Source organism: Diuraphis noxia, unplaced genomic scaffold (genome assembly GCF_037042655.1).
Source record: "Diuraphis noxia isolate RWA-SAM2 unplaced genomic scaffold, SU_Dnox_SAM2 contig0004, whole genome shotgun sequence".
In the NCBI taxonomy this organism is placed as follows: Eukaryota; Metazoa; Arthropoda; class Insecta; order Hemiptera; family Aphididae; genus Diuraphis; species Diuraphis noxia.
The window spans coordinates 64,566,089-64,584,020 of record NW_028301714.1 but is presented as its reverse complement, the minus strand read 5'-3'; the positions used below and the strand labels follow the sequence as shown (position 1 = coordinate 64,584,020).

Here is a 17,932-nt window from a genome sequence, read left to right as displayed (position 1 = left end):
AACGTCTATATAATTTTTTAGAAAATTAAATATTGACACCGAAATTAAGACACTTTAAACTCAAGAAATTACAAATTGCACTATTAACGAATTGTAAATTTAAAGATAAATTATAAAACATTTGATAAGCCAATTAGAAACTGAAAATAATATTAAAATATTTGCAACTAAAGACAGGAGAATGAATTTAATGTAGCCAGTCATCACTTCTTACTTGTATTAATAATATTTGACTTAAGTAATTGATAATTATTATTGTTAGTAAAATACTACTCGTATATACGTAAGGGCATAAAGGATAAGGATAAAGTATACTTTGTATTATTGTAACACCTCCAAAACTTAAGGGCTAGTTGGCAGTTGCGCCTATGCTCATCGCTCATGGGTGATGGCTCCCTCGGCGTACTATACTAAATCAGACGTTCCAGCGCTCCAACCACAGAATATAGCAGGGGTGGCCACTAACCTTAACTTAAAGAGCCGCAAATTTATAAAGTTAATTCGAGGTGAGCCACACATTGTAAAGCAATGTTTATAAAATAAAGATACGGAACATTTATTTGCTTTTAATTTTAGTCTAAGTTTGGTTCAAGAGCCTCACGAAATTGATTAAAGAGCCGCATGCGGCTCGCGAGCCTCGTTGTGGCCACCCCTGGAATATAGATTTGATATATTCTGTGCTCCAACTTCTCACCTCGGCAGGGCATAATCGGCTCATTGGAATCGTCTCTTTTTCATTTCTCCCACTAAACCATGACTCTGGAAAATTATTGTTGAAGTTCGCAATTTTTTCACATTATCCACGATGTTCGTGTTAGATAACCATTGGCGTGGCGTTGTGGATCTTTGAGTTTCTTGCCATTACTTAGTACTTGTCACATTGTATAACTGGAAGCGTTGTGAGAGGTCTGTAGGGCCTCGAAAGTGTTTAGCAAATAATCCTGTTGTCAGGAGGTAACTTCCAAGTATACAGGTGCCATAGATAATGTCATTATGTCGATTAAAAGCGCAGTGCAAAGGCGTAAAACTCTTAACTCACAGAATCGGAGACTTCATCAATCATCAGACTGAAACTTTAAAACTAAGTCCGACCTCCGACCACCAATTGATTTAGCCAGATTTTGGCTTCACCATCATTTATCTATCGTATACCAAACTACATTTGTTGAAGAAAAAAAAGGTGTCCGGTAAAGTAACAAGATTACAGTATTTTAGTAATAATAACGACAGGTTTAGGTAGTTACAACTTACAAATATGACAGCGATGCACCTCTAACGGATTATTGGTATGCGGCAGAGAGGGTGAAATATAAGGCTAGCCTCCAACCTCCATAGAATAAAAGTTCATCACGACATAGCCTGTATTTTAATTCCGACAAGACCTGACATAATAGTCATATCGAATTGGAAATTCAGAAAAATAACGTAGGTACCTATTAAGATGATATTGTGTAAAAAATACTCTATTGCGAGACGCCATCTAGGAGATTTTGATTGTACCAATTTCAGATCCGTTTGTCATGTGACAGCTGTTTTCAATTTGTCATTCTACGGCATGGTCTTATATACAGGTCGGGCAACTCGCCTATAGCACAATGTTAAGATTTAGATTTCTTAATGGTTATGTAAAATTTTCAAGAACACAGGGCGCGCCCTCTATCATTGAAATTAATGTATATTGTTTATACAAATAAGTACAGAGTGCAGCACTTCATAACGTAATTATCATCATATTGTATAATGTGTAGTTACTATAAAAAAAAAAATAGTTAAGAGGACGTCCCACCAGCTGACCAGCATATTATTATGATATGTTTTCTCCGTCTTATACGCGTACGATATATCAAATTGTACGCTCTGCAGAACACGTGTAGCTCTGTTAGTTTAAAAATTAGAGTGAATTTACCTCTTATAAAATCTATAGGTAAGATTATTATCTAGATAACCTCATAAGCTTTTTGTTATATTTTAATTTTAAAGCAAGTTATGACTATTTCAAGATGTACAAACAATTTACAATGTTAAAATGCTCATAACTCACTTTAAAATTAAAATATAATAAAAAGCCTATGAGGTTGCCTAGATAACAATCTTACCTTTAGATTTTATAAGAGGTAAATTCACTCCAATTTTTAAACTAACGGAGCTATACGTGTTCTGCTGAGCGTACAATTTGATATGTCCTACGCGTGTAAGACGGAGACAACATATGCGGGTGAGACGTCCTCTTATGGCGCCAAGTGCCAATGTAATTTTGTACACAAAAGACAAAAATACGCTCTACGGGAATAATGATCCTGTTCCGTAGAATCAACCAAATTCAATATAGGGTATCTGTGGGAGGGGGTTGTGAATTGCTGAAAATTTGAAAAACTGGGCCCCTTAAAATCTTTTTTAAATTCAACTTATTATACTTAATTTATAATAGGTACTTTGATTATATTATTATAATATTAATTATTATATTCAACACTGAGTCACTGACAACATTTACTTTAGTATTTATATTTAATTCTAATAATATTAGTATACAAAACGTATACGTATATAGGTTTTAATTCCACAACTAATATATCATACTTAAATAAATAAAAGATACATAATATAATCACATTATTATTTTATATTTTATACATAATTAGATGAAATAAAATAATAACTCAAGTTTTACAAAATTTGGAAATTTTTTTTCTTTTTGAATTTTCTTTTAATTTTTCTTGATTTACTTGCCATGAGAATTGCCTCATGCGCATATTTAAGTAATACCGGATTGAATAAGCAATAATTTCATCCCTGTGTATGGAACACGGAAAATTCAAATCTTCATTGGCTAAAATATCTTCAACCGTATTGCTATACACATCAGGGTCATTTATATTGTTGGAAAAGTATGTTTCAATATTTGTGATGAACTTATAAAAGTTATAGTTTGGGTGCACTAATCTGCCTTTAGATTTTAAATTTATTAATTCAGCTTCAGGGAAATTTGAAAAAAAATGTGGGTTTTTAAATGCCCCAATACAAATAGTACATTTTGTGCTTTTTAATATTTGTTTGCTTAGATATCCAACCAAATAGTAAATCAAGCATTCTTTGACTGGCGAGAGATTATAGTCATGCTCAAAAATATCAGAAAACTCCCAGTTACCATCGTCAACAAGACCATTGATTTTTTTTTTTAAATTATCAAGTGCTGAGAAATCATTATTTGTACTCCCAAAAATATGTTTTATGTCACTGATGGTAATTAAAGGCGAAACTTCATTTTGCTGATCAATAGTACAATTTCCAAATTTTGGGGGTTTTAACAAATTGTACACAGATAAAAGTTTATACAGTTGCAAAAATGTTGGAGTCCCTGGGTGATCATTTGCACCTGCAGCAAGTCGAATAGTCCCAAAAAATTTCTATAAAAAAAATTATACTTGTAATATAACACATAATTTGTACAGACTAAAATATTTTATACTTCTAAATTATCTTGTGTAATTTTTCCTGTTAGTATATAACTAAAGTTAAACTCTTCGATCAAGTATTTTATAATTTCAATAGTTGAGTTTAAAGTGACTCTTAATCCTTCTGCGGTATTGTCTGATAAGAATTGATCTTGTTGCACTTCTCCAGTTTCAACTTTTAGTTCCCAATTATTTAACCATAACAATGATTCTTGTAATATCTGTGTTTATTTTAAAACATTGAATTACATTTTTGTGATTAGAAACATTACTCACAATATACATTTTTTAAACATAAACAATAAACATATACCAAGTTAAGGTTAATTATATGACCTATGTTATTACAAAAACTAGGTACCTACTTATTTAATTTACATATATATGTGTTATAAAATAAGAATAAGGTGTATATTTAATATCACCAATCACTTAGCCACAAAAATGATTCTTGCAATATTTGCATTTAAAAATGTAATTAAATTTATTGAATTCATTTTTACCAACACCAATTAAACATATAATTAACACACAATATCTATAATTACAACCCCCAAAGCAACATTTAACACAAAACACAGAAAACATGTATTGAGGAATATTACTGCTCATTCTAACTTTGTAATCATTAGATTCTAGGTTTACACCTTGAAATGGAATTTTTCTATTTAAAGCGTCAAATATTTCATTGAAACGCAAACAAAAATTGATTGTTGAATCACAATCTTCTAAGCCATTTATTTTTCTTTCTTTTAACATTGTAAGACCGATTGCAACTGAATTACTTAATACCTTTTGAAATTGAAATTGAAATTATTAATAAAAAAATTAATATTGAAAATTTGAAAATGTTGAAGAAGGAATAAATAATAAATAAATTGTAATATACATTAACCTGTACAGCCAGCCGAACACGCATTTTTAATGACGAATTTCTCAAATCCAAATGATTGTCCGTTAATTTAGGACACAATCTAAGTTTTGTATTACTTATCATTTTATCATAATCATGCAAGATTTTAAAATGAGACCATTTCACTGGGCCTTCGACAGGATCAACCTGAACATATTATATAAAATTATAATTAAAACATAATAATAAATACATACAAAAAAAATAGTAATAATGATTTTATAATTTTATATGTACCACTAATTCATGCTTATTGTACAGTCTATTTCGTACATTTTTGATCAGATGGCTTGTGTCAGAAAAGGCAAAAAATTTTCTTTTGGGATCATTAAAATGTTCTATATAACTATTACAACTATTCAATTTTCCTGAAATACCCAGCTCAGACCAAACTTTTCGGTTTGTTAATGCACTATCTGAAATAAACCCATGAATAAAGGCTCCAGCTTTTTCTAAAAGAATTGTTGCTTTCATAAGCAGTTTGACCAAAGTTAATCCTTTAACAGGGCCACGTGAAGCAAAGACAGCTATAGGTTGAGAATAATTATCTGCCAGTGGTTGAAATAACAAAACAAGGCCATGATTAGCTAAGTCATCTAAGGTAGTAGCTTTTGGTAATTCAGTACAAAGTTCATCCTCTTTTCCAAAATCCACTAGCCCAGTATATGAAAGTGTACGTGATTTCACAGCTAGGTTCTCTCGTACACTTATTTCGTCAAATACAATTAATCCGTGCCTTTGCATTACATTTTTAGACTCAAGTCTTTTCTTGAACAGTTCAAAAAAATTATCATCAAAACCACAAGATGTGTTAATAGAAGATAAATAATTTCTTACAGTTCTAACGCAAGGCAATGGCATAATATTATTATCACGCAAAAAAGAATATCCAGATGGTGATTTTATATGAAGTAGCAAACACAACATTATCCAGTTATCCGAATATCTATTACCACGAGAATCTTTACATTTTGAAGCAGCCAATATTTCACGAACTAATAATTTGTGTGTGTGTGATGAAATTTTTTGTAATATAGATTCTTCATCCATATTTTCTAATTTTTTTTCATAATCTTCTATAATTGATTCAAGCTGATCAATTTTTTTCCGCAACTTTGTATTAGCTCGTTGTTTTAAACTGTTGCGCTTTCGAAGAAGTTTTAAGTTTTCTTTTTTACTTGGGGTAACTTTCAAGGATATTCTCTTTAAAGGTTTGGATTTTCTTCTATATTTTTTATTGCTAAATAACTGATTAACCAAATTGCATGATTTACAAATTTTTTTATTATCTTCTGGAAGTATAATAGAGCAATTTTTATGCCTCCAGTTGTATGTAGCATCAATGTACACGGTTTCACTTTTAAATTTCAGATTTTCATCTTGGACATTAACACCTTTACAGATATCTTTATTATGGAATTGACAAATGATTGATGTAAGTAGTTCAATATTTAATTCTAATTTACAATCATAACTAGGTAATAATAATTGAATAGGAACATTCTTTCCTAAATAATTACACTGTACCTTGCCTCTAAAATCAACAATTACAGTTTTTCCAAAAACTGGCAAGATTACACTAGAAACGATACCATTAGATTTTTTCGATAGTAACTGAAAGTAAACTACAATTTCAGGTTTATTTATAGATGTAGATTTATTCCAACCCAATGGCATTTTCACAATTGTGTCATTATTATATATTAATTCAAATATATGATCATGTAAAGGAGAAGCTAGTAAACTTGTTTCTTGATCATCTGGAGCCTGAAAATATATACGATAAATAAAAACAATAATTATTTTCTAGAACACTTGATGTTCACTCAGTTCTTACTTGATTAGACACTTTTTGAGAATCAAACACTTCTACTTGTTTTCTTGGGCCTGAATAGAATTTTAATGGTTTATTCATACAAAGTTGATTTTTTTGATATTTCATTTCAGATACCTATAGAATAATTATTATAAAGATAATAATAATATGCCTTAAGGCAAAAATAATGAAAACAATTTTATAACAGATATGCAAAGGTGGTCATTAACTAGTTAAAAAGTTAGTTAATTTTAGCCAATTTTCTTATCAACTTATGAACTGAATTAGTTTAATTGAAAGTTAAAATAACTTAACATTGCTCAGTTTATTTAAAAATAATTCATAAAGTTAAAAATGTTTTAATTTTTGTATTTAAGGTGTTATACTAAAATTAAAATAATCCAATAATATTATATTATACAAACATTTCTGTTATTTTTTTGATAAAATCATTTTGAAAATGGATATTTTCAATTACATTTGATAGGCATAATATTAAATGACCTTAAATTGCCATTTGATATAAACAAATTTTAGATTTGTTAAATTATTAATGAGGATGTGTTGGTATAATTTAAATATTTAATTATTGTGTGAAGTGAAATAGGTACATACACTGTATATTACGACAAAATTTCAATAAATTTATTATAATTTTGGAAATTAGGAATAACACAGTCACTCTTTATGTGATCAATATACTAATTAAAAAATGAATCATAACATTTTTTTAACTAAGTAAAGTTTATATTTTTCCCATATAACTTTTAATTTATCAAGTTAAATGTATAATTTGTTAATTGTTAACTTTTAACTTATCGATCTTGTGTCCTCTTAACTAAACTTGAGTTAATTATTTTCATTAACTTGTCCACTTTTGCAGATATGATAATAATAACAAAAATTATAATATAGTTACATGATTAAAATTAGTCGGTGGGTTTAAACAGTTCTCAAATTTATTATGTGCTTCTATATTATCTTCGAATACTGATGGTATACTTCCAGATTTGAGCCGAGGCTTTTTATATTCACTCTAAATAAAATAAAAAAGTCAGTTAAACATTTAATTTTAGTGAGTTTTCTTGATAATGTTGTAATGCGAACTAATTGGATACCGCGTGGGCGGCTAGTAGCAGGAGCGTGAAAAGGGAAAACAAAAAAGACACAGGTTTTTAGCAGTTGATCCCACAGTGGTGCGGTGGTTAGGTTTAAGTTTATATTATTTATGGTGGCAAATCATAAAGGTAAACTTACCACACCAAGAACAGTTCCTTCTGCAGATGCTAGTAACCGTTTTCGAACGATATCTTCTTCAACAAAATGAAAGCTGCATAAGTACATACCACGTTTTATATCTACATACTTTTTACAAGCTTGTTGCCATTTAAAGAAATCCTCATCTTTTGTCGGAATAGTAAATAACAAACTAGATTTTAAACAAGTTTTAATAATACATTGTTTTTTTGGCATGATGTTTAATATTAATTAATAGTTTGTATTGGATAAGGTGAGTGTACAAATTAAAAACATAACAGACAATACAATTAATTATGTATTGTAATATCACCATTAACAACTACAAATTACAATGGTCAATGGTGTTATAATAATTATATATTATAATTATATATATTAATATTCATCAAAATGACTACATACATTCGTATATATTTTAGGATATTGGGTATTATTTGATATTAAGCACGGTGCTGCAATCTGTAATGTTACAATGACAGTTCACGGTTTCAAAAAACTCCACTAGATAGCACTGCAAGTCCTTTTGACAATTTTACATAATCATTAAGAGAACGCAGTTCCCGACCAAGCTGCCTGACCTGTATATAAGACCATGTTCTACGGTAATAACAAAACCCAAGGTTTATAGATTTACTTATCAAAATTCACGTAAACATTAATAGAAAATAATAACACGATATTGATAACGTTTAAAATACAATTTTACTGTGAATGTACAACCGATAGAAATTTTTTTATTTACCTCTAACGTATTTATGTATATTTGTTCTTGTTTAAGTGACTCATTTAATTTGTCTACATGTCAGGTTTCCCGTCGACGTATTCACCAAAATCATCGCCTCGAGGTGCCAGGTCTCCTGTCGTGTCCAGACAGGATTCTACGGGAACCCTCAAGACGACCATATCGTTGGGCAAGAATCCATCGATTGTGCATAGTGGCCCATTTTATCTTATGAAAGAACCACCATGTAAGTGTCATTGGAATTTAAAACACGTCCGATTTATTGTGCTATAATGTACCATTTACGGGATTAACAATCATTAAAGCTGTATGCAATATATAGTGCTTATACAGTTATACTGTAAAACATTTTAATAATAAAAAATATGGTTCATGGGACCTAAGATTCAAAAAAATAAGTTCTTGAAAATGTTCATTATATGTAAAGAAATATTAATTTTTCATTGAATAACTTGAATTTCTTATGTCCTAGGTGAAAGCGAATTGACCGGGTCTGTAAATTTAATGGCCTATTATGGCCTAGAACATACGTACAGTAAATTCAGCGGAAAAAGACTTAAGGAAAGCTTATCATCATTTTTACCAAATTTACCTGGTATTATTGACACCCCTGGTCATAATGATCAAAGGTAATTTAAAATATTTATAAATAAGTAAACCAATTGTTTATTTGTTACACTGCATACATGTAACAATAATTATGAATCACGATTTATGACATATATGTATTTCCCATATAATTTTCTATAATATAGCTTTTTTATGGATAAATCATTAATGTATAACTGTATATTATAGTGATAATTAATAAAGTCCAAATTCTTGTTTGAACAACCATACAATTATAGATTAATTACTTATTATTTCTTGATTTTTTCTTACAAAACTGTTTTGCTAAATCAAAAAATTATAAATTTGGAATTTGACCTTAATTTTAATTGATATTGTTACTTTAATCTTAAGTCATCTCTTAGTTCTATGACTCAGTAGACAGTGACTGATATGGTAGTATACAATACATTTTCCCATTTAATTAACACAGAAAAAAAGAAAACATAAAGGCAACTTGTATATAAATGTCATAACCGCTTGTAAATAAAAATAAAAACTTTTCTGTATACATTTTTGAACAACACATTAGTTACTTTTTTCATTTCTTACTTTTGTGCACTGTATACTTGTCATTCAAAAAATTAATACACTAAGTTCCCTGAAATAAAATGTTACGTTTTCTATAATATTTTGACGATAATGTATAAAAAAGGACTTCAAATGTTCAATATAAGTATAAATATTCAATTTCAATTCAACAACTCAAAAAATCGTATATACTATTTTTTCAACAGTTAAAAATCTACTGCGAGTATATATGTATAATAATGTATTATTAATTATTATTACCCACCTATATTTTATATCATATATTTTTATTTTTTATTTTTACTAGAGCATATACAATATATAAAGGCATAATAAGAATATGTACTACAATATAATTTAAGAAAAATACAAATAGGCTGAGGGAAGAAACCATCCAGTGATCACACTTCCTTTTGCTTTATATCATATTGACTCGATCATTTGAAATATTTATTTAAATATATATTATGAATTTATTTAAAATTATTTATAATATTATATGATATATTAATTTTTTGAATGATAAGTGTATCATACCTATTTGTAATTTAATATTAAAATATCCATATTGGCCATATTTAAAGTGTTCATTTAACCAACATATAACATAGTAAATGTATGTTATGTTTTATATTATTTTTTATTTTGGAATAAATTAGTCTATTCAAAAAAAATCATGGCATTATTTTTGATTGAATCTCAGTTTATCAAAATTTTAATTTTAATCAATTATTAGTATAATGAACTATGAGTACATAACAATATACAAAAATGGTTAAAAATATTTATATCTCATTTTGTAACAACTAAATAAAACTATTGAAATGTTTGACTTTTGAGTAGATACAGATAATGAATCAATGTCTATTTAATTATTTTGTTTAAACTAAAAATAATAATTTTTTTTTGTTTAATATATATTATTTATCTATTACTTATTAATTATGAAACTTTATATTTATTTACAGTTCATTACGTTCTGTCATTGAAAAACCCCCAATTGGAGGAAAGGAAATTTTGCCTCTAACAACTCATCAATTAGCTGGATTTCGATTACATCCAGGACCAGTATGTATTTTTAAGATTTTTAATATTCTTATATCATAGTATATTAAATATATAATTTATTGTTTTCATGTTTAGTCTAACATACTAATTTTTATAATTTATCAGTTGCCAGAACAGTATCGTTATGCAAATCAACCGCCTACTAAGAAACATAAAAATAAACACAAAAAGAGTAAATACAAAAGTGGTGAAGCCCTTTCACAAGACATGGCAGCTAATGAATTAGGGCTAGGTGATATTCACGAGAAGAAGCATAAAAAACAAAAACGTCACGATGATGATAAAGAACGGAAAAAACGGAAAAAAGAGAAAAAAAAGAAGAAACAAAAACACAGTCCAGAACATCCAGGAAATATAACTCCTGGACAGCACTCGAACTGATAGAATATTTTTCCTTAATAACATATTTTTACTTTGAATTTGTTTTCAATCAGTCATGAATAAACACTAATAAAATGTATATAGAATGTTGTCAAATTATTAGAAAGTTTTGAACAAAGTGTGGATGTATATTACCATCTTGTTGGCTACAGAAAATTGTGATGTAAAACTTAATTTTTCATTATTTGATTGGGATAGGTGAATTTTGTTTTAAATAAATAATTTTATCTGCACTAAAAGTAAAATATATTTTTTACTAATATCCATTAATAAGATATAACTATTTTAAACAATACATATTTTCTACAACAGATTATATTACTATAAAAATAATTGGAAATCAATATTACTATCCCAAATTTGTTTGTATTTATTAGATTTAAAAAATTACATACTTCAATAAATTGTGATATTTTGAAATATGCTTTTTGATGATTAGTTTATTTGTGATATGATTAGAATTAATAAATTAATTAATTAATGTGGTTAAATTTACCATTGGTTGAGTACGAAAAAAATAATTATTATAATACTATAGAGCTGTGTTTCCAAAATAAGTTATTTGTGACACCAAAGATTTTTTCTTTCATCTTTTATTTTATTTAAAAAAAATAGTATTTAAATGACAACATACATATAGCTCCATAGTATTCATTAATATTATCCTTAACAAAAATAAAAATAATGCAATGGAATGTGAAACTTGCAAAATAATTCAAACAATTAAAAATTAATTAATTAAGTTTTAAGCAAAAGTGTTATGAAAATTGTTAATTTTTTTTTTATTGAACATTAAATATTCATTTGTCTTAAATTTTATTAGCTAAATTACGTCATATAAGTTGATCTAATTTAAGAAGTTGATGTTATTTGATTGGAGATCAAGTTGTAAGGCTTCTCTTAATTGATATGATACGTGATGTTGTTTGACGGTAAACTACACACCAAATGCTTCACAAATGGAAGGATCTTTACTAGCCATAAGGTGAATGTATTACTAAAGTGTACTCAATTCAAAATGATTTCATCTTTCCTGTTTAGAACTGGGTTTTGCCATATTTGGACATAGTTTTTACTGTATTTAATTTGGGTATTTTATTTTGAACAGTGATTTTGTCATTTTCATAATAGAATCTTCTGGAAAATTTTTTTTTTAATATGCTTAGATTTAGATAGGGCGTTAGTAGTTGAGGCTGCTTTGGATGCTGCTACTAATTCCACTGTGTCCATGTATCCATAAAAAATTATCACTTCCTTTTTTATGTACTTCGTAAGTTTAGTATTATATCTATTGTTAAGGTACTCGGGGAGCCACTTAGTATTAAATAATTGACATATCATTGTTTTTGGTCGTATTGAGAATTATCTTTAATCTAAAAGCTGTGAAAAGGTAATTCTGTCAATGAGAAAAAAAAAAGTATAAAATAATCCCTAATTTTACCAAGTTGGTACAAAATTTATTTTTGAAAATAATTAAAGTGCTACCTAATATCTATAAGATTGAAAAACCCTTTAAAATAGAAGAATGAGTAGTTTTGCGAATAAGCTTATATAAATTCGGTGGATAAAACTTTAGGGTCAAGATATAAAAGAACTTATCAGCTACCATTTACAAAAATGCACTTGAAACATATTATTCTAGTTTAATTCATATTTATTTTGGTGTTTTAGAAAGGCAATTAAAATAATGACATTGGTTAAAATTCAGTAGAAATCTATATAAAACTAGTCTCAACAGCCTAAGAAATATGCCTCTGTAAAATTTATGTTTAAGACATTGTTCATCACTTTACAATTGTATGTACAAACTAAAAAGTAACAATGTATATTTTTGATGAATTAAAACATAGTTTAAACATAATGAACACAAGTCATATAATCAGTTAAAGACAAGAATAATTTATAAAATGATGTCTAATATTAAACAGTATTCATGTCAAAACAAACTTTGTAAAGTAGAAACAAAAAAAACAAATATTTATTGATGTCATGGAAATTCACTTTTAGTAACAAGTGACTAAAGTTACTAGTTAAGTGACTAGTTATGTGTCAATATATATAATGAGAGTATTATGAAACAATTTTTGTTTAAAATTATATTTAACTTAATGTAGGTTTTCCAAAATCTTTTTTGGTTTGAATTATCTTTTGTAGGTTCCTAGAAAAAAAATTGTTCATGTGACAACAAAATTTGGTCATAACACCTAGCAGCTATTTTTAAAGTCTTTTTAATGAAAAATATCTAAAATATGTTTAGTATTAAAATTTTCCAATATTTTTACATACTAATTAGAAGTCTAATGAATGATCTTTGAAAACAAATCATTTTAAATATTGCAGTATTAAGTAAATAAATAAAAATATCAAATCTCATTAATGGCTGAACAGAAAAATATATTTTTATGTACTTGAGTTTCAGGTTGAGGTTTCACTTGTGTTCCCCTGTAATCAACTTTAATATTGCACCTTAAACTGGTGCTGAAACACATGCACGATACTTTTGAGATTGAAAACAATTATGATTACAATGAAATAATATTATATCATTATCATACAATGTTTAACAATGGAAAGAAATATCACTTCCCACGTGCATAACTTATGTCTTATGACACACAGTTTCAATTTGTTTTAATTTTTGATAACTTTAATACTTGATCATTGTAATCTATTGGTCTTGATCCCTAGAAAGCCATAATAAACAATGTCTTCTATATCTTTTAAACTTTTAGAATAACTGATAGTTGGTAATAAAATTTTAATTTATTTACATATTTGTATAATATTCATTTTATATATTATAAAATTGTAATATTCTGCAAAACTTAACTAAATTTAACATACAAATTAGAACTTGTTTTTAAGAAAAAATAGCATTTAAAATAAAATTGAAATTCCTTATTTTGTTCGTTATATAATAAAAATAACAATTAATAACTTAAAAATTAATCTGGAAATAACCAATAGTCATACTTTAATTCTGAGTTCATAGTTCAGGTGTAACAACGTACTGCTCAAATGGATTGGAGACTTCAGGAACATGATTTAGCTCCCATGAACCACCGTAAGTTGTTACCTGGCCAATATTGCATAATCTTTGAAAAAAAAAAATTTTATAATATATCCAAAATTTTATCACATAAATGTGTTTAAAGGACACTTACATGTATCCAATCTTTCTAATTTCTGGGTTAGACCAATAGTCTCCCATTATATCAATTATATGTTGAAGTGGCATCAATACCTTTTTGTTTTTTGAAAAACTTGATATTATTTTGTTAATTCCGACAACAGAGGTTGAGATTGGCAATTTGAGTTTCTCATGGTGTTTTTTTTCAATATGGAGATAAAGCAATCTTTCGCATACATAATCACAAAATGGGCAGAATTTTGGTATCTGAAAATTACAATATCCTATTAGAAGAGCTCACATTAAAGATAAATATAGAATATTTAAATTACTTTGTCTAAAAGGCCCAATTTCAATTTTTCAGAAGTCAACATTAATTTGCATTTTCTTTTAATGACTGAAGTGGTGGGCTGTGATGGCAGTTCTTCTGATATCACCTCAAATTCTGTTGGATTTAAACATAAAAGGAAATTCAGAATTTGATTTATATAAAATATAACTTATTTACCTATGTTGGTTTGCTTAGGTAGCGATAATGGAATAAATTCTTTCATTGGCGTAACTAGTGTAAAATAAAAAATTTTAGTTTAAAAATACTATATTATTAAATATTCTACATGTTTATCTTACGGGGAGCTATATCAAAATGCAATTTTTGCCACTCTGAACCCGCAACTGGTGTTGAAGTTGATCTTTGCTTACTCAAATGTGGTAGTGGTGAATTAAAGTTGGACTTCAATGATGAAAATAGTGTAAGATAACTAGGCAATGAAGATGGTACTACTTGTAACAATTAAAAAACATAAGAAAATTTAATTTAATTTTTGTAGTTTGTAATTTTATATATTATATAGGTACCAGCAAAATTTTCAATTTCAGATATGACAGTACCAGCAGTGTTTGGGGGCGGCTCTTTCAAATCCTGAACAGCTATGTCTGAAACAATAGTACATATTTCAAGTTTAAGCATAAAAAACTTAGTTTAATTATTATTCAAAAATAATCTGAAGCCTTTTTTTATTATTTATATTTGGGGTTCTAACACAATGAATCTCTAAATTAGGTAGATATTTAAAATAATAAATGAAGTGTGTAGAGGTGAACTGCAAAGAACATTCAATAAACAATAATGCACAAAAAGCACATGTATGCTCAACTTTTCTTTTCTTTAGAATTTGAATAGATTATAAAATATTCAAATGGTATAATAATTAAAATGAACATACCAATAGCAAAAGGAGTAAATGACAAATATTTAGCTTATGAACATAAACTGTTACCTACTAATTAAATAAATAAATAAAATAATTTATTCTGTGATTTTAATAATAAATGAAGTGTGTAGAGGTGAACTGCAAAGAACATTCAATAAACAATAATGCACAAAAAGCACATGTATGCTCAACTTTTCTTTTCTTTAGAATTTGAATAGATTATAAAATATTCAAATGGTATAATAATTAAAATGAACATACCAATATCAAAAGGAGTAAATGACAAATATTTAGCTTATGAACATAAACTGTTACCTACTAATTAAATAAATAAATAAAATAATTTATTCTGTGATTTTACTAAGATGTCTACATAGAAAATATGTTTAATTTACCTTTAATACAAGACGAATAGGTAGTAGGAATAGGTATTTGATTTCCCTTTTTCTTCATAATTTTGTTATCTATCTCAGAAACTGTTTTCGGTTTGGCATTAGAGGCTAGATACTTTTTTCTCTTTGATGATAAATTATCTAAGCAACAAAGTTAAATAGAACACATTAATTTAGACGCACCGTGACATTACCGTGCATGTTGTTTCAATTTTACAAGCATACAATACACAAGTAAGAAATTTATATTCAACAGAACCAATTTTATCTAGTTAACTTTCAAATATTGCAGATTTAATTGATCACTAAAACCAAAAGGTAAAAACATACAAATAATATTCTTCCTTAAAGCTTAACATACCTATTTTTAAAGCTTTAAACACCTTATATATTTGTAAAATACATACTATGATATTATTGAATGGCGGGCATAAACGTCGTAGTCTGATTCTTTTATGTTTATTATACTTTTGAATAAAACACAAATACTAAATTGGTTTAGTGAAATTTGCTGCTGTACATTTTTCAATTTAACATTTTCTATTGACAATAGGATATCAGTGTGTTTTTGTCTTTGTCTAACAAACGTAGAACATTGCAAATTTTTGTTCAATAATTTCAATAGAATGCTGTTAGTCATGACACTAGAGAGCATTGACCATAATCAAACTTTTAGGTAAGAACATCAACTATGCTTATACTTTTGGGCGTGTTGGCAATAGATTTGATATTTCAATTTTCTAGAAAGAAAATATATTGAATAAAAGCCAAGCTTACGCAAAGATAATGTTCTTACCTAACAGTTAGTGTGATTCAATCCAACAGCAAAACAGCACACTATTGAAACCATAGAACAAAAAAATTGCCATGTCGTGTGTGTGAAGACAAAGACAACAAATGCATAGGTAATGTTCTCTTAAAGAAATTATAAATTAATATACAAATTCACACATAATGCTATTGGAAAAATTTTATGTTTTAAACATAGAATACACCTAACTGGACTTTTTAAATCACTAAATCATTTTTAACTAGGGCCAGTTGTACCGCCTACGGTTAAACTTCGATTACGCTTAATCAGCTGATAACAGATATTTAACCGTGCAAATTCGGCCGATTAAACTCCGGTTAACTTTAATCAGAGACAGTACAACTGGCCCTTATTGTAGTACTTAGTACTTAGTATTTATCTATGATTTTACTCAAGGCATAATACCTTACCTTCTTTTTGATCCGGACTTATATCTTTTCTCTTTTTATTTTTTCGTTTACCGACTACAGAGTCTGGAAATCCTGTTGAAAAATTTGAAATCTTATTTTTCATTGTTGATACTTAGTTAGCCAAAACTGAAAATAAAAATAATAATATTGCATTATAGATGTGAAAGTATATAATATATAACAAATTATGTGATTTACCCATCACGGGCTACAATATTAAGATTTAATATTATGTATTTTCAGTTTTTAAATGGTGTTTGAAAAATTATACGTCAAACATAAAGTAATAATAGAGAAGAATCGAGAATTAAGCACCCTTACATCTACAATTTGAGTACCGAATCAGTTCTACCTTACCTTAGACCTCACTACCTCAATAATAACTACTAATTGGTAGTCTAATACCTGGTGCGAGACTAATCAGGAACCAAAATCCTAATAATTAGATCATAGAAAAATAATATAATAATATGCATTAGATCTGACCTGTGAGTGCCGAATGGTGAACTTGTATCTTCTAAATGGACAACTGACAGTGATGAATGAAGACTGTTTGTTGTAGTGTGTACTGAACAGTGAATAGTGTGTAGTGTGTTGTGTGTATAAACCAGTAAACTACAAAGATACAAAATTACAGCACAACAACAGTAAGCTAACAGCACAAGCGCACAACTCACTACTGTGACTGTGGGACGAGAACGACTACACTCTACGACTGACTTATAATAGTAACTTCAGTTTTCAGAGTTCAAACTTATGAGTATTGAGTGTATGGCATGTGTGTAAACTGTGTGGTTGTTTGTGTGTGTGAAGATTTTACGTTAAAATTTAGTGTTGAAATGTTGGATACTGTAATGGACTATTGACCAACTATAAATAAATTAGTAATTTCCATCACCCAAATTTCATGAAAATAATAGTGTTCAGCGATAAATAATATGTATAAATAGACAAGGGTTTTAACGTCGTCCCCACGTAGGTACCGCCACGCCGCGCCACAAACTATTAAAATAAATAAATAATTGAATCCAGTGTGACAATAATTGACAGTGTTGTCTCCCGTCTTCGTTTTATCAGATAAAAACGCAGTTACACTAATACATCAACAAAATGTTGCTATTCACTATTAACTTTAAAATGTAAAAAATTAAATACCTAATTAAATAATTAAACTTAATTAAAAATTAAAATATTGAAAAT

The 17,932-nt window shown here is 27.8% G+C and overlaps 3 protein-coding genes across 6 annotated transcripts; 1 reads left to right on the top strand and 2 right to left on the bottom strand.

Moving 5' to 3' along the window:
- Positions 1–2,660: 2,660 nt before the first annotated feature.
- On the bottom strand, positions 2,661–7,855 carry LOC107172882 (uncharacterized). The gene is made up of 7 exons (XM_089227066.1): positions 7,442–7,855; positions 7,104–7,220; positions 6,206–6,319; positions 4,606–6,135; positions 4,351–4,515; positions 3,470–3,676; positions 2,661–3,407 (listed from the first exon to the last, which is right to left on the bottom strand). The coding sequence occupies exons 1-7, from the start codon at positions 7,655–7,657 to the stop codon at positions 2,661–2,663; spliced, it is 3,096 nt and encodes a 1,031-aa protein (XP_089083192.1). The 5' UTR covers positions 7,658–7,855.
- Positions 7,856–8,115: 260 nt separating this feature from the next.
- On the top strand, positions 8,116–10,871 carry MED19 (mediator complex subunit 19). The gene is made up of 4 exons (XM_015510573.2): positions 8,116–8,412; positions 8,659–8,815; positions 10,295–10,394; positions 10,500–10,871. The coding sequence occupies exons 1-4, from the start codon at positions 8,244–8,246 to the stop codon at positions 10,773–10,775; spliced, it is 702 nt and encodes a 233-aa protein (XP_015366059.1). The 5' UTR covers positions 8,116–8,243; the 3' UTR covers positions 10,776–10,871.
- A 2,647-nt stretch (positions 10,872–13,518) lies between these two features.
- On the bottom strand, positions 13,519–17,652 carry LOC107163261 (uncharacterized). Of its 4 annotated transcripts, XM_089227621.1 has the most exons (10): positions 17,410–17,639; positions 17,219–17,347; positions 16,733–16,858; positions 15,515–15,652; positions 14,764–14,841; positions 14,536–14,688; positions 14,414–14,467; positions 14,238–14,350; positions 13,940–14,172; positions 13,519–13,870 (listed from the first exon to the last, which is right to left on the bottom strand). In XM_089227621.1, exons 3-10 carry the CDS (start codon positions 16,833–16,835, stop codon positions 13,762–13,764), a joined length of 981 nt encoding a protein of 326 aa, XP_089083747.1. In that variant the 5' UTR covers positions 16,836–16,858; positions 17,219–17,347; positions 17,410–17,639; the 3' UTR covers positions 13,519–13,761. The 4 variants fall into 4 exon arrangements, with proteins under 4 accessions (XP_089083747.1, XP_015366090.1, XP_015366073.2 ...); XM_015510604.2 differs by having other exon boundaries at positions 14,020–14,172; positions 17,219–17,652; XM_015510587.2 differs by having other exon boundaries at positions 17,219–17,639.
- Between the last annotated feature and the right edge of the window lie 280 nt (positions 17,653–17,932).

Excerpts from the sequence above, each read along its gene's own strand:
- LOC107172882 (XM_089227066.1), bottom strand. The coding sequence starts at position 7,657 with ATGCCAAAAAAACAATGTATTATTAAAACTTGTTTAAAATCTAGTTTG. Across the intron at positions 6,320-7,103 it reads CACCGACTAATTTTAATCAT|GTATCTGAAATGAAATATCA; the intron begins GTAACTATATTA and ends ATTATTCTATAG. Across the intron at positions 3,677-4,350 it reads GTGTTCGGCTGGCTGTACAG|ATATTACAAGAATCATTGTT; the intron begins GTTAATGTATAT and ends AAATAAACACAG.
- MED19 (XM_015510573.2), top strand. The coding sequence starts at position 8,244 with ATGTCAGGTTTCCCGTCGACGTATTCACCAAAATCATCGCCTCGAGGT. Across the intron at positions 8,413-8,658 it reads TCTTATGAAAGAACCACCAT|GTGAAAGCGAATTGACCGGG; the intron begins GTAAGTGTCATT and ends CTTATGTCCTAG. Across the intron at positions 10,395-10,499 it reads TTCGATTACATCCAGGACCA|TTGCCAGAACAGTATCGTTA; the intron begins GTATGTATTTTT and ends ATAATTTATCAG.
- LOC107163261 (XM_015510587.2), bottom strand. The coding sequence starts at position 16,835 with ATGAAAAATAAGATTTCAAATTTTTCAACAGGATTTCCAGACTCTGTA. Across the intron at positions 14,689-14,763 it reads TGAAATTGAAAATTTTGCTG|TAGTACCATCTTCATTGCCT; the intron begins GTACCTATATAA and ends AATTGTTACAAG. Across the intron at positions 14,468-14,535 it reads GCATTTTGATATAGCTCCCC|TTACGCCAATGAAAGAATTT; the intron begins GTAAGATAAACA and ends ATTTTACACTAG.